Consider the following 23,276-nt stretch of genomic DNA (forward strand, 5'->3'; position numbering starts at 1 on the left):
AAAAGTAGAAATGTAGAGGACAGGCAATAGAGAAGTTATCCTTGCAGCATTTAAGTTTGAGTTAGTTTTATATATATACCTATACCTACTTATTATTAATGAAAAAAAAACTTTTAGAAGCGATATTTATTAAATATAAATAATCGATAGGTAGCTACTTTAACTACAATACCATAGTAACAAAAATCATCCGAAACCATGATTTAATTAATTATTGGACGACGTACGTCCCGACTACTTCAGCGCCTTCTAAATCATCATGTATAAACTCCTGTGTATGTGCATAAACTTCCACAACTTCCGTGCTCTGATCTTCTGTGACTAACTCTTCTGTGATATGATCTTCCTTGAGCTCGTTGTTCTGATGCATGCTCTTAATGTGCATCGTGAGGTTGGTGTGATATGCGAAGGCTTTGTTGCATATATTGCAGGTGTATGCTTTTTTGCCAGTATGCATAGCAGAGTGGGAGTTTAAATTGCTTTTTTTAGAGAATTTCTTGCCGCAGACGGAGCAGATGAAAGCCTTCTCCCCGCTGTGTTTCAGCATATGAAGCTTCACGTCGTAGGGTCCGAAGAACTTTTCGCCGCAAACTTCACACTCCACGTTTCTTTCTCTTAAATGAACTCTCCTCATATGCCGAGACATGATGCTCTCCTGTGGAAATACTTTAGGACAATATTGACACTTTATCTTCAACTCTTCCACACCATGCACGTTGGCTAAATGCAGCTTCTTAAAATAAGGACTTTTGAAAGTTTCCGGACAATGAGGACATTTCAGCAAATTGACCATATGGACGTTTTTCTCGTGAATAATCTTTTTAGACAGAGTTGTTAAGCTGACGTCGCAATAGTCGCAGGTATACCCTCCTTCCCTATGGTAGTATCTATGGTGCATCTTTAAATGATTCTCCCCTTGGAAGCTGGTGCCGCACACATCACAAATATACTCATGGGATAAGTGGTACTTATTGGCGTGGCGTAGTAAGTATTCGAAAAAGACGAACTTCATATTGCAAGTTGGACAAGTGGGGTTATCCTTGTCAAGTTGGAAGGGCAGCAGGCAGTTAGGGACGCTAACATCGTACTCGGCATCATGACCGATTATGAGGTGGGAGATCAGTTGTTCCAAGTCTGGAACTTGTTGTGGGCAGAGTTTGCATGAGATGCCGGTGACGTCTATTTTGATCGCCGCATCTTTGTTCCTGTTGTCTTTAGTTCTGTCGAAGACGGCCAGCTCCAGGTTGGCGAATTGGTGGACTTTAGCGGTATGCTCGCGCAAAATCTCCGGGTTCTTCATGGGCTCGGTGCAGTAGAAGCACCGGTACTTGCCCTTGTACCACAAGAAGGGCGTCACGTTCCCGTACTGGAGCACGTACTCTACGTTCCGCCGTTTGATCAATTGTTTACGTTTGATTTCCATTTTCTTATGTTTATCCTCCACTGAACTGATTTTTGCACCTGCAAAGAAACGGTCGTATTTAGCTTCTCATGATTTTGTCCCACTGCCCTCCGATCGTCATATGTTTTATGATAGAAATCTGTCTCTTAAAACTTTTCGCCGCGTAAGCTTATCGTGATAGGTTTAGCTGCGTTCATATGAGTAGGGATGAATTTAAAGATGAAAAAGGATACTTAATGGTACCGAATATATTTGTTTAGAAATTAACCTTCTTACAGTAGGTGGGTAATTAAAGACTATAATCACATGATATTCAAAACAATTTCAACGGATACGTATAGTCAAACAATGGACATGGAAATACGCCGTAAAGTTGAATTAAGTAATTGACTTACTATTAGCTCAATTCCTACATCAAAAATTGAACTGAAAACTTTCTCGTAAAAGCTAGGCATACTTTACCTATTTAATATTTTTTTTACAACGACAACAAAGAAAAGTCATAGAGCAACATCAATGTGTTTGATAATGAAAATCAGTATTAAGCGCGCTATACGGGTGTTCTACGTATGTTACAAAGGCATGGATCAAGTATGTAATTGACTTTTTACATAACTATTTACAGTATGTACTTTACTAACAGTTAATATTAGTAAGTCATTTAATATTATTTCACAAAGATAATTTTATTGGTTATATTTTCATGATTAATTAAACTTTCACGCGACCGCCGACGTGTCGCTTCAAATGAGCCTTCAGCGTACTCTTCCTCAGATACGCTTTCCCACACACATCGCACGTGTACATCTGTCCGCCCGTGTGCTTCACCATGTGCGCGTCCAAGTGCGCCTTGTTGAAGAACTTGTAGCTACAGATCTCGCATTTCACGTTCCTCTCTTTATAATGTACCCGTCGGACATGCGCCAGCATTATTCCTTTCTGCGGAAACAGCTTTTGGCAATGAGGGCACTCGCTGCGACATTTCTCTACGCCGTGAACAGTAGCCAAATGGAGGTTCTTATAATATTTACTCTTAGAAATCTCCAGACAGTAAGGACACTTCAAATGGTCGATCAAATGGTAGTTCTTTTTGTGGTTGTACCGTCTCGCGGCTGTAGTGCAGACAACGCCACAGATGTCACAAGGGTAGCCACCTTCCTTGTGGTAGTCATTGAAATGTGTCGCTAGGGCATTTTTGCGGTGGAAAGACTTTCCGCATACGTTGCACGTGAAGTCGTGGTTGAGGTGATGCTTGTTCGCGTGTCGTAGGAGGTACTCGAAGTAGTTGAATTGTATGTTACAGATAGGACATGTAACTTTTTCGTTACCGAGTACAAAGGAGAAAAGGCAGTCATTAATCGAAGTGTCATAATCTGCTTCGTGAACTTGGATTAAATGGTCAATGAGCCCTTTTAAATCAGAGATAGGTTGTATGCAAAGTTTGCAAGATATGTCTTTGACGTCCAGCTTGACGGGGACCTCACTGTCCCACGTATTTGATATCCTCATGCTTAGGATTTGGTCGAGATCGAGAAATTGATGCATAGCCTCTATGTGGTCTCTTAGTTCGTCGGGACCTTTGGCGGGCTGCTTGCAATAGAAGCAGAGGTAGGTGGAGCGCGCCCACATGAAGGGCATCACGTTCCCATACTCTAGAATGATGTGGACGTTTCTCCGAATCAAAGACAGTTTGTAGCGCCGAAGCGCGGTTTTCTGGTGCTTCTTATCCTTTGGTTTGCCATCTGTAAAGAAAGCGCAGCGTTTATTGTCGCCTCCCTCTTCTTAATCCGGGTTAGGGGAACTTCACAGTTGTTTTTAGTTTAGGCTAGCTCAATGCAATTAAATAGTTTAAGAGGAAGACGCGGTAGAAATCGTATATATTACAGTTCTACTTCATTAATTATTGCAGTTTTACTTCATTAATTTTATTTGCAAATGTTTCTCAGTTTCTCCATAAAGCAATGATTTAGCCTAACTTGGTTATACCTACGGGTAACATAAACCTACGCGAATAAAGATTTGCTTTCAAGCTATATCAGGAAAAATTAATTATTGCATAATTAAAGCATTCTAAAGTTACGATGGTGTAGTCAGACTCGCATTATAAGTATTTCATAATATGCCGTCATGGGTCGAAAACCAGTAGGCAGTGTCTCGTGTATCTATGAAATTTAATGGAAGTATAACTAAAATTATATTTGTACCAATAGTAGAAATGAAACAATATAAAAATATTAAGATTGTTTAATTGTATGAGGCATAAAAGACTTTACAAAAACACTACTGTACACTATGTGTGTACTCTGTCCATTTTACTGTCTCCGTTTCAACTTCATCTTTTTCATCTGACTTGGAGTGGTACAATTTAATATGCTTCGCGAGATATGAATTCCTCATGAAAGTTTTCCCACAAAAATCACAATGGAAGTCCTTGCGTCCCGTGTGCGCCATGAGGTGAACTTTCATCTGGTAACTCTCGAAGAACATGTCCCCACACACCGGGCAAACGTGCTCTTTCACTTTCTGATGAACACGCTTTAGATGCCGCACCATTATATTGTCCTGGGGAAATACTTTCGGACAATGTGGGCATTTAATTCTTCTCTCTTCAACCCCGTGCACTTCAGACAAATGCACGTTTTTTAAATAGAAACTCTTTAAAGTTTCGTCACAAATCGAGCACTTGTACACTTTGGCTTGATGGGCAGTCTGCTCGTGGAGAGCTTTCTTCGGATTAGAGGAGAATACCAAACCACAGTATTCGCATTCGTAACCGCCTTCCTTGTGGAAATCTTTTAAATGCACAGAATAATATCGTTCGGAAAAGAAACTTTTCCCGCAAATCTCGCAAATGAAACTGTGTTTTAGATGTTCTCTGTTCGCGTGTCGTAGGAGATACTCGAATAGATCAAATTCCAAGTTGCAAGTGCCGCAGGCGGGCGTGCCCGTCAGTCGGAACGGGAGGAAGCAGTTCGGTATGTCGAGGTCGTATTCAACGTCGTGATCGTCAATAAGATGTTGTATGAGCTCGTCGAGATCTTGCACGTTGGATGAGCACAGCTTGCAATGTAAATCTGTGATATCAACTTTGATCGCCGCTTCTGCGTTGCCTCGCAGCCGAGTGTATTTTTTTACGGCTACGGGTAAGTTAACGCAGTCGTGAGTTTCGTAGTGGCAGAGTATTTCGTTGGGGTTTTTCTGCGTGTCCATGCAGATGAAGCACTTGTATTTTCCGCGATGCCAGATAAAGGGTATAACGTTGCTGTATAAGAGGACGGACTCGATGTTCCTCCGTTTTGTTTCGAGCGTCCATCGAGCTTCTGGTTTGGTATCGGCTCGCGACAGGTATTTCGAACCTGCAACCAAACGAGAGCTTTGCTTAGAATTTTCCATTTTGGATGATACGTTGCCCTCGAAAGCAGACCTGGCGACGGACTATCATTGCAGGCTATTGGGAAGACATGTGAACTCAAGCACGAAGCTCAAGACGAATCCAGATGGTCGCACTGTAGACGCCCTCTGCCCCATCTAGGGGACATAGGACATTAAGTCAAGTAAGTCTTGGATTGCTTCAAACCGAGAGGACTGCCGAGGAGGGTTATATTATTTTGACTCGTGCGGTTTTCTGCACTATGTATATGGTAAGCTTGGTTCAAGATCGCAATGCGAAATGAAAGGTGACGATAATTCCATCGAATCACTTTCACAGTAATCGAACGATATTCGATACAGATCTCTTAACGGCAGATATGCTGCTCATGGTCATGGAAATTAATGTATCAATTGGATTCATTTACATACAATGTTGTATAATGTACAGGAAAAAGGCAATAACAATTAAAATATTAAACATGCGTGTCATCATTTACGTTCAATCGTCATCTGTGAGTCTTTTGAGTCTAAATTTGGAGAACACTGCTCGTTTTTACGAGAATGCGCTTGTAAAACTTCTGAGTAATTTAAGTCCAAAGACGAGTCGTTTCTCGGGTCTTTTTTAGCTCAACGCAAAAGAACTCGAGCTTCCGAATAAAGACTCAGCCAAAAATGTTGTAGTTTTTATCTAAATTAACAGCTACACAACAGGCGATATTGTATGATTTGTGCGCCCAACTCATAAGTTTAATATGAACAAATACGTTATGAATTTTTTTGTAACAAAAATGAGAAATTTTTGATAATACAAGTTCTACAAAAGACTCGGGTCTCTAAAGATTTGAAAAGAAATTAAGTTTCGTCTTAATTATTACAGGCTGAAAAACTGAGTCGAGTCTTGAAGCAGGGGATTCGATTCTTAACCAACACTAAAAGAGAGACCAATTTTGAAAGCCTAGTCTGTCTCTGAGAAATTCAAGTGGTAGGAACCTAGTCAATAAAACGACGAAGTAAAAAATTGTAAGTACGTATATTTTTAAACCGTACTACCAGTTACAGATCCTTAAGGCTAAGTATAATGAACTTAAAAGGCTAATAGTATAGTGGAAATGAAACAATATAAAAATGTCATGATTTTATAATTGAAAAGGCGTAAAAGACTTTACAAATACTGTTGTCCCGTACTGTGTCCACGTGACTGTCTCCGTTTCAACTTCATCTTTTTCATCTGATTTGGGGTGATACAATACAATCTAATATTAATATGCTTCGTGATTCGTGAGGTATAAATATTAAATTGCTTATGAAAGTTTTCCCACAAAATTCACAATGGAAGTCCTTGCGTCAGTTGCGTCCCGTCTGCGCCATGAATTGCACTTTCATCTGGTAACTCTCTCCCCACACATCGGGCAAACGTGCTGCAGGCTACGGAACTACCAACCCTTAGGGCTGATATAGACGGCGCGCGAACTTGTTTTGCGATTTTAGTTACATTGCGGACTGTTGGTTATGTCCAATTCAACCGACCAATCAAAACCCACAATGTAATGAAGCTCGCATGCGAGTTCTCGCATCGTCTAAATAGGCCCTCATGCTGCGCGCGTGCTGGCAGCCTGGCTGATACGGCTGCCGCTGCGCAGCGCGCGTTTTTTGTTTATTCATATGTGCGTAGTTTTTCTGTCAATAAGCAACTAAATGTTTTATTTTTGCACATCACTAGTAAATTTTACGCGTAAATAATTTTATTCGTAATTAAGCTCTAGATCTTTGAATCTAGTTTTTTCCGTGGGATTGTGTATATGGAATGTATTATACAATGCTTTTTCATTCACTATTGGCTGCCCGACAGCGTACACGGGCTCTTTTACTTTCGAATGAACACGCTTTACATGTTGCAGCATTGTATTGATCTGAGGATACACTTTTGGACAATGTGGGCATTTAATTCTTCTCTCTTCGACCTTGTGCACTTCAGACAAATGCACGTTTTTTAAATACAAACTCTTTAAAGTTTCGTCACAAATCGAGCACTTGTACACTTTGCCCTGATGGGCAGTCTGCACGTGGAGACCTTTCTTATGATTAGAGGAGAATACCAAATCACAGTATTTACATTCGTAACCGTCTTCCTTGTGGAAATCTCTCACATGCGCAGAACAATATCGTTCGTATAAGAAACTCTTCCCACAAATCTCGCAAATGAAGCATTTATTTAGATGCTCTTTGTTCGCGTGCAGTAGGAGATACTGGAATAGATCAAATTCCAAGTTGCAAGTGCCGCATTTAGGCTTGCCTGCCAATCTGAAGGGGAGGAAACAGTTAGGTATGTTGAGATCGTAATCAACGTCGTGATTGTCAATGAGATGTTTTATGAGCTCGTCGAGATCTTGCTTCTTGAATGAGCATAGCTTGCAATGTAAATTCGTGATTTCAACTTTGATCGCCGCTTCTGCGTTGCCTCGCAGCTGAGTGTAATTTTTAACGGCTACGGGTAAGTTGACGCAGTCGTGAGTTTCGTAGTGGCAGAGTATTTCGTTCAGGTTTTTTTGTGTGTCCATGCAGAAGAAGCACTTGTATTTTCCGCGATGCCAGTTAAATGGTATAACGTTGCTGTATAAGAGGACGGATTCGATGTTTCTTCGTCTTTCTTCGGGTGTCCATTGAGCTTTTGGTTTGGTATCGGCTCGCGACAGGTATTTCGAACCTGCAACCAAACGAGAGCTTTACTTAGTAGTCTCCATCTTGGAAGGTCCAGCAGCTTGCTTCAAGTCCACACTCTTTAGGCCTCTTGCCGAATAAAGGTTATGCAGCTTGAATATTTCGACTGTTTTTGACTGATGCGGTATATGGTTAGTTAGGTCCAAGATCACAATTCGAAGAGCAAGGTCGATACCCTCATCTAATCACTTTCACAGTAATCGAACGATATTCGACACCGATGTCTTAACAGCATAGCCGCCGCTCATAATCATGAAAATTAATTTATTTCACTAGTCGTCTCAAAAATGGCATTTCAGGGTATAATGTACAGAAAAGAAAGGGAGAACAATTAAAACATTATGCATGCATACCGTTATACACGGTGGCCAAAAGATAAGTACATTCCCATTGCCAGTGAGGTTTTGGGATTATACTGAGCAACTTTTACTAAGGGAGCAACCCCAAAATCGCGAAAAAAAGATTTACCCTCCCATAGAAAATGGACCAGCTAAAATGTATGAATCAGCCAAATTGTTTTTGGCAATGGGAATGCACTTATTTTTTGGCCACCGTGTATAACGGCACGGCCGCACTAACGGGAAACGCCGTTGATTACCGCAATAATCCCAGTGTGTCCGTATGAAAAGTGTCAATTATCGCGATAATCACCGGCGTTTTCCGTTAGTGTGGCCTCGGCATAACAAACAGAAATGTCAAAATGACAGATGGGGAGAAACGATTATCAACGGTTTGTTAGATTTGACAGACGTCATGAATAACAAACTGAAATAAATGTCATATACTAAGAAAAATGGACCAAGGCCTCCAGTGCCCCAGGCTGGATTCGTACCAGCGTCCTCTGCTATCGCGGCAGGTGCCTGAACCACTCGGCCACCGGGCCACAGCGGCATAGGTCGGACTTTTCCAGGTATATGCACTTCTTACTGAAGACTTGTGGCGCCCCCTCTTAGTATATGACATTTATTTCAGTTTATAATTTATATAGTAGTGTTTCTACTTGATAAAAACAAATTAAAATATTTTTATGAACAATAATTTAATTTGTTCAAATACTTCATAGTCATGAATAACGCCATAAATCGGTCTCTGAGAAATTCAAGTGGTAAGTACCTAGTCAATAAAACAATGACATAAAACTTTAGTACGTATATTTATAAACCGTACTGGCAGTTACAGATCCTTAACGCTAAGTGTAATAAACTTAGAAGGCTAATAGTATAATGCTCCTTAAATACAATAATAAGGAATTACATAACTACAGCTATTCAAAATATCATTCGCACAACTCAAGTTACATCGTTAACTGTATTTTAGAAATACTGTAATAAATAAACATACAAAAAATTACGTTACTTTAAGATCAGATCATATTTTAAAGATATAAAAATAAATAAATGGCTCCAGACTATATTATACAGTAATTTTGATTCTATCCAAATCTATCAAGAAAAATGTACATATAAAGAATTCGAATGAACCGAACTCATTTTTAACGACAGGCGGTTTTTTTTATGATTCTTAAATTTAACATAAATAAAATAAAGTCTAAAAGTAGAAGTAATAGTTTAACGATAGCGTTGTACAAACAGCAACACTTCTAACTGTACACCTTATTACAAAAGGCCCACCGATGTACACTTAACAGTGTGGACGATGGTACCATTTCTAAATGAATCAAGCGTTTTTGCCACGAAATTGTGACGATACGTATCTTTGTCAAATTGGCAAAACATGGCCAGTCATTAGTATAAATATACAGATGTTAGGGTATCTAAATTATTTATCCCCTTTTTCATTCCATGATTTCTACATGCAACACTTGCACAGTCAACACAAGTACACTTTTTGGACTGAATCCGGTTTTCAAAAGAGTAAGAGCGTTTTCTTATTATCCGATCCGATAAGACCACAAAGAAAAAAAAATTAAAAAGTGTCTTGTTATATTTATTTACTCATTTTATAAATGTTTATTATTAAAAAGAAAGTGTTAGTGCAAAAATTAAAGGATTCGACGCCATAGGGCAGTTTCTAGCAGCTTTTCTAAGGGTCATCTGACATCCAATATCGGATCGGACAGTGTGAGAACGCTCTAAGGGTTTATCCATTTCGACTGCTGAGTGCTGGCTGTATATCAGCCGAGGAAATAAGTAAATGTTAAAACGAATATAGTATGTAGCTACTTTTACGGAAGTAATACTCAAACGGAAGACATAATCACCTTATGAACTAAGTCATTTACAAATTTAATTTTTTTTTTAAATAATTAGTCACGTCTTATGCGCCTAATGAGATCGAACTAAACTTGAACATGGCCGTATTTTTTGTGCATGTCCATGTGAGAGCTGAGATTGCTCCGCCTGAGAAACGCCTTACCACAAACTTCGCAGCTGAACTTTCTCTCTCCCTCATGCTTAACCATGTGCATGCGAAGGAGATAGTTATCAAAGAACTTTTCGTTACAAACGGAACAAGGCACGTTTTTCTCCTTCAAATGTGTTCTACGGATATGATCCTTCATAAAGGAGTTCCTTGTGAACATTTTGCCGCAGTAAGAACACTTGTGGCCGATGTCGTGGGTCGTTATTAGGTGCTTCTGCTTGTGGTACTGAGATTGGAATTGTTCGGGGCATTTGGGACACTTGTAGTCTTTCGCGTTGTGGGTTTTAGCTTTGTGTCGCGCGAGACACCATTGGTTTTTAAATTTAAGCCCGCATACGTCGCATTCGCATGAACCGGTATGGGCGTAAGTGATGTGAACTTTGAGATTGGTGACATTTTTAAAACTACGACCGCAGAAATCGCAGATTCTGTTATTGTTGCTGTGTTCGGAGTTGATATGTCTTAGAAGAGTGCTGAAATATCTAAAAGTCTTATCGGAACATAGGGGACATGGCATATTGTCTTTGATTATACGGAAAGGTTCGAAGCAACGTTTTAGAGACTTGTCATAATTAGCTTTATGGTCAGCTATGAGATGGTCTATTAATATGTCTAAGTCGTCAATAGGCTGGCAGCATATTTTGCACGCTAAATTGGCGACATCCACTTTAACATTTATCCTTTCACCTTTGCATTTCTTCATGCACTTAGATTTGACGTCGCAAATCGGGTGTTCCCTTAAAGTGTGTTCTTTAAGTTCTTCAAATTCGACAAACTTTTTAGAACAGTAAAAACATGAATACTTTGAAAAGAATTTGAAAGGTATAGCGGTAGACATGTTGAGAACGCATTGGATATTTTCCCTTATTTGTAATATGTTCTGTTTCTTTCTGGGCTCGACGTAAGACTCTTCAAAAGCGTTACTAGGCAGAGGAGCATCGATTTGGGAGAGTAATCTTACTTCGCATTTATTAAGATGCTGTTTGAGACCCTGCTTAGAATGCAGCTCCTTCGCACAATAAACACACTTCAAACTCCCATCGTCTGGATGGTCTAACTGTATGTGTTTTTGTAGTAGGCTATGAGACGCGAACGTTAACGAGCAGTCTTTGCATTTTCTGAAATGGAATGTGTTTTGGTGTTTGCGCAGCATGCCTTTCGTTTTGAAATTGCTGGCGCATTGGTCACACGGGTACCCTCCCTGACGATGGTTATCTCTCGAATGTAGAGCGAGATCTCTTTTCTTATTGAAAGTGAGTCCACAGTCATCGCATATGAAGCAATTTTGTGGGTGAACGCTGTTCACATGCTTTACCAAGTATCCGAAGTAGTTGAACTGCTCATCACACAGTAAGCATCGGAAATCTGAAAGTCTGTATAACTGAAACGGGATTTGTACGCTAGTGTCGTATCTCAGATCATGTTTCGAGTTCAAATGTTCGACGACTTCATCAAAACTGTTAAAGGGGTCACAGCATATCTCGCAAACGATATCAGAGACATCTATTTTTATCTCTATATGGTTCCCTTTAATAATTTTAAGAGAATAATCGTTCGTAGAGCAGAGCCCGTGTGACTTTGTGTGCTTTCTGAACTCCGGATACTCTGTATAGTTTTTCCCGCAGTAGAAACATAGGTACGTGCCCCGCCATTTGAAAGGCATCACGGAGGTGTTATTGAATAATATTTGTAAATTTTTCCTCCGCCGCTGAGAGGTACAGCTGTCGTACGGGCGGTGCGGATATTCATCTGAAAAGAAACGATTCTTGCTGTCAATTCACTCTTACAACTCCTTAATTAACGTCGCTTAATATCAGGTAAGTGCGTGAGTAGCGTTTTTAACATGGGAGGCCATGTGACCGCGGAGGTTTTTCTTCCATAGGAACTTCTTACCGCATACATCGCAGTGGAAATTTCTCTCCCCTATATGTTTCACCATATGGTTTTTAAGGAGCGCAGCATCGAAGAATCTGTCGTTGCAGAGCAAGCACTGCACATTTTTTTCTTTGAGATGCGTACGTCTTATATGGTTGTCCATGAAGGAGTTTCTGGTGAATAATTTTCCGCAGTAAGAGCACTTGTGGCCGGAGCCGTGTATGGTAATTAGATGCCTTTGCATCGCGTATTGCGACACAAATTTCTCCGGGCATTCAGGACAGTCGACTGTCTTGTCGCCATGGACCCTGCCCATGTGCGAACGGAGATCCACCGTTCTTGTAAACTCTAGTTTGCAAGCGTCGCAATTGTAAATCTTGCCTACCTTGTGGCGTCGCGCTACGTGCGCTCGTAAATTCGGTTTCGTCCTAAAGGACTTTCCGCAGTACATGCATATATTTTTATTATCCGTATGGGCGATACTAACGTGCCTTAGCAGAGTGCTAAAGTACCTTAATACTTCTCCGCAAAAAGGACAGGCAAAATTGTCCTTTATCAATCTGAACGGTTGAATATTCATTTCTATAGACTTGTCAAAACGCGCCTTATGTTCCGAGGTTAGATGGTCTATCAAATGGTCCAAATCGTTCATAGGTTCAAAGCACATTTTACAAGATAACGATGATATATCTATTTTAATCGAAATGTCCTCTCTATTTCGTAATTTCATGGATTTAAACTTAGAATCGCAATGGGGATGCTCGATCATAGTATGCTCTTTGAGTTCGTCGCATTCTATGAAATGTCTGGAGCAATAGAAACATCTGAATTTATTCATGAAATGTTTGAACGGTATTGCTGTGGACATGTTGAGGATACAAGCGATGTTATTCCTAATCTGTTTAACATTGGGCCTCCTTTCTGTATCATCAATGGAGACAATCTCGTCGATGATATGTTGCGATTTGGAATCGTCTTTCGCGGAAGTGCAGCCGGCCGCGTGTCGCAAGAAACCCTGTTTTGTATTCATACTTTTCAAACAAAATCCACATTGTAATAAGGTATCCCCTACATGGTCTGTTTTCATATGTTTTAGACGCTTATCGGACGAAGAAAAGCTTTTAAAACATATATTACAAGCTGACGAGTGTGTCTTAAATTTGTGATTACTAAGCGCCCAGTTTGTAGGAAAAGAAATGGCGCATTTATTGCAAGTGTAACCTCCCTTTTTATGGTAAGATCTGAAATGAGCAGTCAGGTCCCGTTGTTTGTTAAATTTCTGATGGCAGACATTACACGAAAGGACTTTTAGAGGATGGCTATTGTTAACGTGAACGATGAGCTTGCTGAAGTGATTGAAGCTTTCCTCGCAAAGTAAACATTTGAGATCGGCCAATCGGTATTTGACAATGAGAAGATCTGCGTGTTTGTCATAAGGCAAGTTGTGTTTGTGTATTAGATGGGAGATAATCTCATCGAAGTTTGGGGGAGATTCGTTGCATAATTGGCATGTGATGTCGGACACGTCAACTTTGATCTCGACATCAGTGCCTGATACGCGTGTGAGCGCTCGGTCGCGTAAAGTACACGGTCCGTGTGCTCTCGTGTGCTTCCTAAGCACATCATAGTCGGGCACGTCCTCGCCACAGTAAAAACAGAGATATTTTTGCCGCCATTTGAACGGTATCATCGAGGTGTTGTTGAATATTATTTGTAGATTTCTCCTCTTCCGATAATTGGTGCTTTTCACGTTTTTCAGCCCAATTTCATCTGAAAAGAAATTTACTTTTCTGTAATCTTCAGTTCACATTCACAATTAGGCCAAATTTGAGTATATTTTGTCTAAGCCTCCTTCTTTCGTAACAATTAACATATAATAAGTAAGTACACAGTAATTTGGCACGCAAATATAACATTGAAAGTAAATAGAGTTGACGTAAAACTAAGCGCTCCGTTTGTGCGAAGACATATGGCCTCTTAAATTTTTCTTCCAAAGAAAAGTTTTTCCACAAATATCACAATGATAGTTCCTCTCCCCGATATGTTTCACCATATGTATATTCAGTCTCGTCTTATCGAAGAACTTCTCTTTACATACTGAGCATTCCACGTTCTTTTCCTTCAAATGTAGTTTTCTGATATGGTCTTTCATGTAAGAGTTCCTAGCAAACATTCTGTCACAGTAAGAGCATTTGTGCCCCGAGCCGTGGGCGTCTATGAGATGTTTCTGCCTCAGATACTGAGTAGCGAATCTCTCGCTGCATTTGGAGCATTTGAAAGCTTTAGCCCCGTGAGCGTTTGCTCTATGCGTTGTAAGTTTAGGCGGGTTAGGAAACACTAGATCGCAGTCGGGACATTTACACGAGTTCGGTCTGTGATACCTCGCTAAATGACCTCTATAGGACGGCGTACTCCTAAACGCTTGGCCGCAATAAACGCATATCACGTTGTTATTAGAATGGCTTTCATTCATGTGTTCTAAAAGCTTTACAAAGTACCTAAAAGCTACGTTTGGGCAGAGCGGACAAGCCATGTTGTCCTTAGCTATCTTAAACGGTTGAACTATATCCATCATCAATTTATCGTGTTTCGTATGGTGAATTGATACTAAATGGTCTGATAGAGCGTCTAGGTCGCTAATTGATATGCAGCATAACTTGCAAGCTAAAGAACTAATATCTACTTTGACTATAGCATCTTTCCCTTTAATGGATTTCATAGCTATCCCCTCAGGGTCGCAGTAGGTGTGTTTAGTGAGAGCGTGAGATTTGATTGGTTCAAATTCTGGATGGTTTTTTGAGCAATAGAAACAACGAAACCTATTCATGTAGTATTTGAAAGGTGTAGCTGTGGACATGTTTAAGACACACGCAATGTTATGTCGCCTGAGCTTGGCTATCCTTTTCTTTTCTACTGCGTCGGGATCAAATGTTTTCACTTTAGTTTCAATGACATCTGGTTCTTCTTTAATATCTATTTGCTCTTCGTATTTATTATAATCGTATGTATGAACTAGTTGCTTGTGTAACTTCAATCCCTTTTTCTTACTAAACATTTCAGAACACAATTCACATTGCAAATTGTTTGAATGCGAAGTAACATGAGCGTTAAGTATTTCCATTTCAGTAAAATTTTCTTTACAAAGTGGGCAGCTAAGATCTATTAATTTAAATTGTTCTATATACATTTCGACCTGTCTGTTGTATTTCAAGTCATGCTTAGTAACTAAATGATTTACAAGATTGTCCAGATTTGGAAAGTTTTGATCGCAAAGTTCACAACTCGTATCTGAGACGTCAATTTTAAGCTCGACTTTTGACCGTACTTTGGCTAAAAAGTCTTTAATATCTTTCTTATCGTGCGATTTAGTATGTTTAATGAGCTCGTCACACAGGAGCCCTTTAGAACTACAATAACAACACGTAATGGAGCTCCATTTCCATCGGAACGGTATGACGCTCGTGTTGCTAAAAAGTGTTTCCAGATTTTGCCGCCTCGCCGTTTCGCAGGCCTTTTTGTGCGTTTCATCTGAAAACAAATTGTTCCTCTGTATGTTCGGATTAATGTATCACAAATTTCTAACGTACATTTGGCTGGATTATGCTATCCTTAATTTTTACAGGTTATATGAGTGTTTAATAGATGTGGTTGATTAAGTTATTTCTCCAATAAAAGGAATTTGGCAATGGTCGCAAACTAGTTCAGCTCCACGGGGGCGTTTGCCGTAATATCCATCATGTTTTGTTTTGTAGATCAAACCCGTATTCAGATGTAAACTTCACATGTATTGTCATGCAATTGTCAGTCTTCAAATTGTCTAAGTGCGGTGATACTTCACTACAAAATCTCAGAATTATCTGTTACACACGTTCCATGTGTAAATCTTGTCTTTCTCGGGGCTTTGTGGGACTTGAGCGAAGGTAATTTCACAAGTTTGAACTCTACGGCCAGATCAAATAACGAAAATCAGAAAAGACCTCGTGCTTAAGAAGCATTCTGCATGCGCGTGTCCAGACTTTTGTGCATTTATAATTATACATTTTACACTGAAAGTAGATTTACCGAGAGAGATGAAGTTGAGGCATATAAAACTTTCACAACATGATTTCCGAAATCAACGTTTAATACTATAAGTTTATAATTTTCGCTTGTTTATTATGAGACGCCATGTGCACCCGCAAGTTTTTCTTCCAATAAAAACTCTTACCACAAACATCGCAATGAAAATCTCTTTCCCCGATATGTTTTACCATATGAATCTTCAGCAGAATATTGTCGAAAAACTTATGATTACAGACAGTACATTGTACATTTTTTTCCTCCATATGAGTTCGGCGTATATGGTTTCTCATAAAGGAGTTTTTAACAAACATTTTACCGCAAAACGTGCATTTATGGCCAATATCGTGAGCTTGAATTAGGTGTTTTTGTCGCTCGTATTCGGAGGGGAATTTTTCGTGGCACTTTTGGCAGGGGACCTCACGGACCCCGTGAGTTTTTGCTCTGTGGCTCTTCAACTTTAAGGCTGAGTTTAATTCTATGTTGCAGTCGGAACATTTGAAGACTTTAGGGCCGTGTATTCTAGCTATATGCATGGTAAGAATAGCTTCGCTAGCGAAAACCGCTCCGCAGTTCGAACAAAGATGCGTTTTGGCTGAATGTTCTTGATTCATATGCTTAAGAAGAATGTTGAAATAAGAGAATGATTGAGGACAGAGAGGGCACCCCATATTATACTTCTCAAGTCTAAAAAGCTGCATAATCCCTGTTACATTTTTATCATAATTCGCTTTATGATTCATGATTAAATGATCGACTAACAAATCAAAATCTGTAAACGGCTCAAAGCAAATCCTACACGATAAGGATGATATATCGAGTTTTATACATAAGTTGACACCTTTGAGCGATTTCGGACATTTTCTCTCTAAATCGTAAAACGGGTGTTCCATAAGAGTATGTGTTCGCATGTCTTCATGCTCGTTGAAGTCTTTCGAGCAATGAAAACAAGTGAATCTGTTCTGATAGTACTTGAAAGGTATCGCCGTGGTCATGTTTAAAATGCAAGCGATATTCTCTCTATTCTTTTTAGCTATAGCGTTCCTTTCGCGCAGTCTTTTCCTTTGCGTTTCAATTTCGCAGTCTTCTAAATCTTCGAATGGTGTTAAGGCATCTTCAGATATTATTGAGTTTCTTGCTCGCAAACTGGAAAGGATCCTAGTGCATTTCCGTTCAGAGGAGCCGTGCGTGTTGATGAGATGGAGTCGGAGTAAGCTGGAGGTGCGGAAGCATCGTTCGCATTTTACGCACTGGTAGCCCGCACGCCTGTGGTATATCCTACAATGAGCCATCAACTCTGACTTCTTGTTAAAGCTTCTATCGCACTGCTCGCAAGGCAGCAGTTTCTCCATATGATTCTTTCTTACATGCATAACTAAATTACGGAAATATTCAAACATTTTCCCGCATTCAGTGCATTTGAGATCTACTAGTCTATAGGCGGATAAAGACATTGGCACTTCCCTATCATAACGCAAACCGTGTTTAGTGTTTAAATGAGATATTATATCATCCAAGTTATTAAATGGTTCATCGCATAGTTCACAGGTGATGTTGGAAATGTCTAACTTAACTTCAACCGTACCAAACTTTTGGTTTATCAAAGACTTGTGTTTAACATTGCAAAGGCCGTGAGATTTTGTGTGTTTAACGAATTCCTTGTAATCCGGGTATTTGTCACCGCAGTAGAAGCAGCCATACTGACTGCCGCTTCTGAACGGTATGACCGAGGTGTTGTTGAAAAGTATCACGAGGTTATTCCGCCTGCGCTCTGTGGCGCTGGGCCCGCAGATTGACCGCTGTTTTATATCTGAAACGATATATACAACGTGTCAATCAGTGGGCGCAGCACGGTTCCATTTTTATCGTCTATCACTATGCGCGTCCCTTTCGCACTTACATACTTGTTAGAACGTGACAGGCATGGTGACAAGGGATAAAAACGCGACCGTGCTACGCCGCCAGGGGCTAACACGTTTTATAAATATATTTGTATTTTAACGACTAGTGTCTCTGCCTAATTTAACGAATGTGGAATGTGTCGAACATGATTTCAAATTTCAAAACTTTTTGCGGTAAATGTCAATAAGAAAATGCTTATTAAAATAAATTGGTTTATTTACAGCATGGCCAAATCTATGGCGACCGATATAAATTACTTAAGCTATGTGGAATAAATAAATGACTAGATGAAGACTTAAATATGTACAGGATTAATATGCTTATTATGCCTAGCCATATGCGTCCGAAGGCTTTTTCGCCAGAAAAATCTTTCACCACAAATATCACAATGAAAATTCTTCTCGCCGCTATGTTTAACCATGTGGCGTCTCAGAAGAATGTTGTTGAAAAACTTCATGTTGCATATGGAGCATTCCACGTTTTTCTCTTTTAAATGCGTTCGTCTAATATGGTCCCTCATGAATGAGTTCCTAGTGAATAATTTGCCACAATAAGAACATTTGTGACCAGAGTCGTGAGCTTCAATCAAATGTTTCTGTCTTAGGTATTGTGTTGAAAAGCTCTCAGGGCATTTAGGACATTTAGCCGCTTTCACCCCGTGCGCTTTAGCCATATGCATGTATAACCTGGAAGGTATGTTACATTCGGCGCCACATATGTTACACTTAAATCGACCGTCCCTGTGGTGACGCCAAATATGAACGCGAAGATTTTGGTCCCGCCTGAAGGTTTGTCCGCAATACACGCAAATAATATTGTTGTTGGTATGTTTGTTGTTCACGTGTTTTAGCAGAGTGCCGAAAAATCTAAATATTTCGCCTGGACAATGTGGGCAGGCCATGTGGTCTTTGATGAGTCTGTAAGGCTGTAAGCAGGTCGTTATTGACTTGTCGTAGTTGGCTCCGTGTTTTAGGATTAGATGATCTATGAGCGTGTCGAGGTCTGGTAGGGACTCGAAGCATAGTTTACACGCTAGGGCAGAAATATCTATTTTGACGCACGCAACAGATTCCCTACACTTCCTAATGCATTTCTGTTTGACATCGCATGTAGGGTGTTCTATTATAGTGTGTTGTCTCATCAAATCTGAGTCGGGAAAATCTTTGGAACAATAGAAGCAGTTAAACTTATTTTTATAGAAATTAAATGGAATAGCTGTTGACATATTGATGACTATAACTATGTTCTCCCTGATCTGCTTGACGCTCGGTCTCTTGACTGGATCTTCGTAATTCTGATCCAGATCCATCGGGTCGTAGTCTTTTTTCCTAACATCTATACTGAAAAGCTCATCTTCTCCCTTGCATTTTCTAACGTGCATTCTAAGACCCTGCTTCGTGTGGAATTCTTTGAAACAGTTATCACATTGCAAAGAGCCATCGTCAGGATGTTCGACCTCCATATGCTTCTGTTTTAACGCCGCTGAAGGCAGCTTCAACTGACAGATACTACACCTAGTCAAATGACGATTGTTTCTATGTTTCCTAAGTATATTTAGTGAGCTAAAACTTAAAGGACACAGTTCGCATTGGTAACCTCCCTCCCTATGATAATTCTTCATGTGAGAGAAGAGATCTCGTTTCTTGTTAAACTTTTGTTCGCACTTATCACAGATGAGACAGTTTTTAGGATGACTATTATTAACATGAGAGACCAGGTATCCGAAATACGCGAATTTCTCATCACAAGCTAAACAGCTAAGATCGACTAGTCTATACTCTTCTATGGCCATTTCAACATCGCGGTCATATTCTAACTTATGTTTAATAAATAGATGTGTTATAATATCGTCTAACGTTGGAAACGGTTCGTTGCAAATTTCGCAGATGATATCAGATATGTCGATTTTAATCTCCATATTCTGACCTCCTTTCAAGACTTTCAAAGAATGATCATTGGTGGAGCAACGTCCGTGGGACTTGGTATGTTTCCGAAGCGCGGGGTATTCGGCAATGTCCTTGCTACAGTAAAAGCAGAGGTATTTGCCCCTCCATTTGAAGGGTACGACAGAGGTGTTGTTGAACAACACCGCGAGGTTGTTGCGTCGTCGCATCGAGGACGATTCGCAGCCTTTGTATTTCCGCGGTTTAACATCTGAAAAGAAATTCGCCACTGTAAATGTACCCATGAAAGTTATGCTAAACACACTCTAACTGTTTAAATTAAAAACGGTGCAAATTTAAACTACTAATAGGGTACATTTAAAGTGTTTCGATTTCGTATGGGAAGTGATTGCGTGAATTCAAAATCGCGTTGAGCGTCAAATAATTTAATGTTAAGTTTGTATAAGGATAATTATAAAAATATTTGATATTAATAACTTAAATACACATCGACATCTCCTACTTATATTACCTACAGCTTTCGAGGAATTTCTACGCATTGACAGATTCGGGATGATGTACCCTCATGTGCAACCTCAAACTGTTGTTTTGTACAAACGCTTGGCTGCACAGCGCGCACACATATCTCTTATCATTGCTATGTATTCGCATATGATCTCTCAACGTCTGCTTCCTGGCGTACGACTTCTTGCAGATTTCACACTGATGCACTCTTTCTCCAAAATGCTTCACCATGTGCTTCTGAACGTGAGTTTTGGAGAAAAACTTCTGTTCACACATGGTGCATGAATAATTCTTCTCTCGTAAGTGTACTTCTTTTATATGTACTTGCATTTTGCTTTCTATCTCAAAGGCTTTATGGCATAACGGGCAATTGAATGCGGGGATCTCTAGATTATGAACAGAGTGGTGATGTCTTTTACGTTGCATGTAGTTAGGGAAGGTTTCATCGCAGTAGAAGCATTTGCAGAGTTTCTCCTTATTGTGGACTTTAGTTTCGTGGCTGATTCTTAAGGTTAGAGAGTCGAAGGTCTCTGAGCACATGGTGCATTTGAATCCAGAGCCGTGACTAAGAACGTGGCATCTCAGACGGTTTTGGGATAAAAATCCTTTGCCGCATAATTCGCAAATGTAGTTCCCGAAATGTAGATTCATATGTTCGTTCAGTTTGATAAAATATTGGAACTCTTCTCTGCAAATGGCGCATTGGAAAGAGCTGGAACCGCTTTCTAGTTTGTAAGGGATTAGGCCGAAGGATGCACACTGTTCCGTGAAAGTTTTATTATGGGTTGAGGTCAGGTGAGTTAAGAGTGAGGTAAGGTCGTCTAGTTTGACATTACAGAGTCTACATTCGATGTCAGAGACGTCAATTTTGACTTTTTCGTCCCTCCTTAGGTAAGAAACGGCCGCTTTGATGTTAGATTTCTTGTGTTCGTCGCGGGTGTGGTCTTTTAGAGAGACTGTGCTTTTGAAAGTCTTGTGGCAATAGAAGCAGAGGTAGTGCTGCCTCTGCCACTTGAAGGGGACAACAGTGGAGGTCTCTAGGACTATGGCGGCGTTGGCTTTCATGAGGCGATTGCGTTTGGTGGCCGAGATGGGCTTATCGCTCGGTACAACGGCCCGTTTCTTACCTAAAAAGTGAAATTAACTGTCAAAATTGACGTCTGCGGGCTGAGAGCTTAGATCTATTGGTAAGTCTGGTGTTTAAAAGTAACGTAGAAACCAGTAAAACACGTTTTTGTACGTCAAATGAATAAACGTTTTCACGAATAAATGCGATGATTCTGATTCAAATAAAAGTTTCCTAAGATGTAGTATGTAAAAGGTATTTCGATAAAGTAAAAAAGCCATGTTTTAAGGCGCGGTGTGTAGTAAAATGCGCTTTTTGTCACCATATTTACAGACTTTTACAAGGATTTCATGCATTATTTTCTAGTATGTATAACTTCAGTCCTTGAACTATGTTATTGCTTGTCAGAAACACGACGGCTCATTATTTTCTCGATAGAATCTTAAGTTGAAAACATGCCTAACACTGTCTTTATTTCCTTATGTTAGAAGTACTACGACGAAAATGTAGATGAAACTTACTTCAGTCGATAGCTTTTAAGTAAATCTTCATTATTGCTTGTCCTTTTATCGATACGTTAATTTTTTCATTCATCATTTGATGAATTCAACATTTTGCCTACTAAATTACACCCTACGCGGCAATACCTTGCGCCCATTCCTCACGCCAGTACGCCCGTGACCACTGTCAGCGTCGGACCTATGCTAGTTTAGCGGACGTTTCATAAAATGGGTAATCACAGTATAAATATGCAAATATGTTATACACACAATGTTTTTCAACATACTTACGAAGAAAAGCAAAATAATTCTTAAATACGGTGACATTTCAGACATTCGTCCGTCATATTGTCATTTTATAACAAGTTGGGCAGCAAAGGCACACACCCATCTAACCAATCCGGAATTCAGTCACGATTGATAAATTGTGTAAACATATTTTAAAATGCTATAAAATTGATCAGATTGAATAATTTTTAAACATAGATATACAGGATTCAAATATGTGGGAGTGTTTAGTGTATGGTGGTAACCATTTCAACACTTTTAGTTTCCGAGGTACCTACATGCGTTTTTGTGGAAGTGGTCGAAAAATGGCTATAATGGTTTTGTGTTTAATTGGATTAGGTATTTACATTCTAAGGAAAATAAGTGTAAGTACAATTCTGCCGCCTTAAGGAAAAAAACCATAAGTGACAATTTTTGCGAAATTGAGTTATTGACACCCTCGAAATCAGGAAGAAAAATGTGATTTTTAAATCTAGCAGTTATTTCTTTAGGAGCTACAGGTTGAAGTTAACAAAGAGATAAAAAAAGACGAATTAAGAAAACGTCGTTTTTTCGTAATTGTTCATCATAAATCATTTTTTGTGTTTAGAATAAGCAAGCTTAGCGACCTGCTCATGAAACATAAAAAAACGGTCAAGAGCATGTCGCGCCATGATCAGTATGGGTTCCGCAGTTACCCGTACGTCAAAATAGTCTGATTGAGTGATTGCAAAAACTCAAAAACAGCTGGAGCGTTCAGGTTTGCTATATTTTTCCTTGAAAGTATACTAACCACTTTCACGACTTTTTCATATTTTTTGGACATATGGTTCAAAAGTTAGGGGAACTAGAGGGGAAAACACTTTTTTTCTTTCAGATCGATTATTCCCGTACCTTCACACCCCTCCCCCCTACACCCTCAGCACACCTGCTAAGCATGGTTATCTGGACACCACAAGGTATAACTGTGCGTCTTCCTTATTTTCACTACCTACTCGCCCGAAATTGAGTGCTAGAGTTAGACCAAGTCTGCAACGATTTTGGTAGCATAGGCAGTGCAAGTGTTATTCATAATTTCATAGAAGTTTGACGTTTAAAATAACACTCGCATTGCGTGTGCAATCAAAATCGTTGCAGACTTTTCTTGGTCTAGCTCTATTAAATTTTTAATGTCTATTAGTAAGTACTATTTTTTGTCTCATATTAATTTGGTATCATTTGATTAGATTCTCAGTTTGTCGCGGTATACACTCATATTGTATATAATTTTAAATTTTAAATTTCATTAAGTACCCATCAAAATTCGAATTTGCTAATAAATCTTA

General features: G+C 39.6%; 5 protein-coding genes across 15 annotated transcripts in view; all 5 read right to left on the reverse strand.

Annotated features, from left to right (window-relative positions):
- LOC134803248 (zinc finger protein OZF-like) overlaps positions 1–23,276 on the reverse strand; it is a 45,814-nt gene that overhangs the window by 17,213 nt on the left and 5,325 nt on the right. The window contains exon 5 of one of the 11 annotated variants that reach the window (XM_063775946.1): positions 173–1,461. The exons of 5 other annotated variants lie outside the window; for them this stretch is intronic. In XM_063775946.1, the coding sequence (XP_063632016.1) occupies positions 212–1,461 (1,250 nt within the window). In that variant the 3' untranslated portion in view covers positions 173–211. Of the gene's footprint in view, positions 1–172; positions 1,462–2,098; positions 3,145–3,667; positions 4,759–6,501; positions 7,479–9,747; positions 11,624–20,110; positions 21,246–23,276 lie in introns of those variants that run through there. 5 more of the 11 variants (XM_063775954.1, XM_063775953.1, XM_063775956.1 and 2 more) reach the window with 5 other exon arrangements.
- LOC134803281 (zinc finger protein 160-like) lies at positions 11,631–13,446 on the reverse strand. Its single transcript, XM_063776045.1, has one exon. It carries the CDS (start codon positions 13,437–13,439, stop codon positions 11,688–11,690), a length of 1,752 nt encoding a protein of 583 aa, XP_063632115.1. The 5' UTR covers positions 13,440–13,446; the 3' UTR covers positions 11,631–11,687.
- Positions 13,692–15,366, reverse strand: LOC134803335 (zinc finger protein 26-like). Its single transcript, XM_063776128.1, has one exon. It carries the CDS (start codon positions 14,934–14,936, stop codon positions 13,692–13,694), a length of 1,245 nt encoding a protein of 414 aa, XP_063632198.1. The 5' UTR covers positions 14,937–15,366.
- On the reverse strand, positions 15,811–17,645 carry LOC134803519 (zinc finger protein 845-like). The gene has a single exon (XM_063776318.1). The coding sequence runs from the start codon at positions 17,260–17,262 to the stop codon at positions 15,877–15,879; it is 1,386 nt and encodes a 461-aa protein (XP_063632388.1). The 5' UTR covers positions 17,263–17,645; the 3' UTR covers positions 15,811–15,876.
- On the reverse strand, positions 17,917–20,047 carry LOC134803269 (zinc finger protein 808-like). The gene has a single exon (XM_063776016.1). The coding sequence runs from the start codon at positions 19,896–19,898 to the stop codon at positions 18,006–18,008; it is 1,893 nt and encodes a 630-aa protein (XP_063632086.1). The 5' UTR covers positions 19,899–20,047; the 3' UTR covers positions 17,917–18,005.

The sequence above is a fragment of the Cydia splendana genome, chromosome 26, assembly GCF_910591565.1.
Source record: "Cydia splendana chromosome 26, ilCydSple1.2, whole genome shotgun sequence".
NCBI lineage: Eukaryota > Metazoa > Arthropoda > Insecta > Lepidoptera > Tortricidae > Cydia > Cydia splendana.

Coding starts and splice junctions, on each gene's coding strand:
- LOC134803281 (XM_063776045.1), bottom strand. CDS start 13,439: ATGATACCGTTCAAATGGCGGCAAAAATATCTCTGTTTTTACTGTGGC.
- LOC134803335 (XM_063776128.1), bottom strand. CDS start 14,936: ATGTATATAGAACAATTTAAATTAATAGATCTTAGCTGCCCACTTTGT.
- LOC134803519 (XM_063776318.1), bottom strand. CDS start 17,262: ATGTCTTTATCCGCCTATAGACTAGTAGATCTCAAATGCACTGAATGC.
- LOC134803269 (XM_063776016.1), bottom strand. CDS start 19,898: ATGGGTACATTTACAGTGGCGAATTTCTTTTCAGATGTTAAACCGCGG.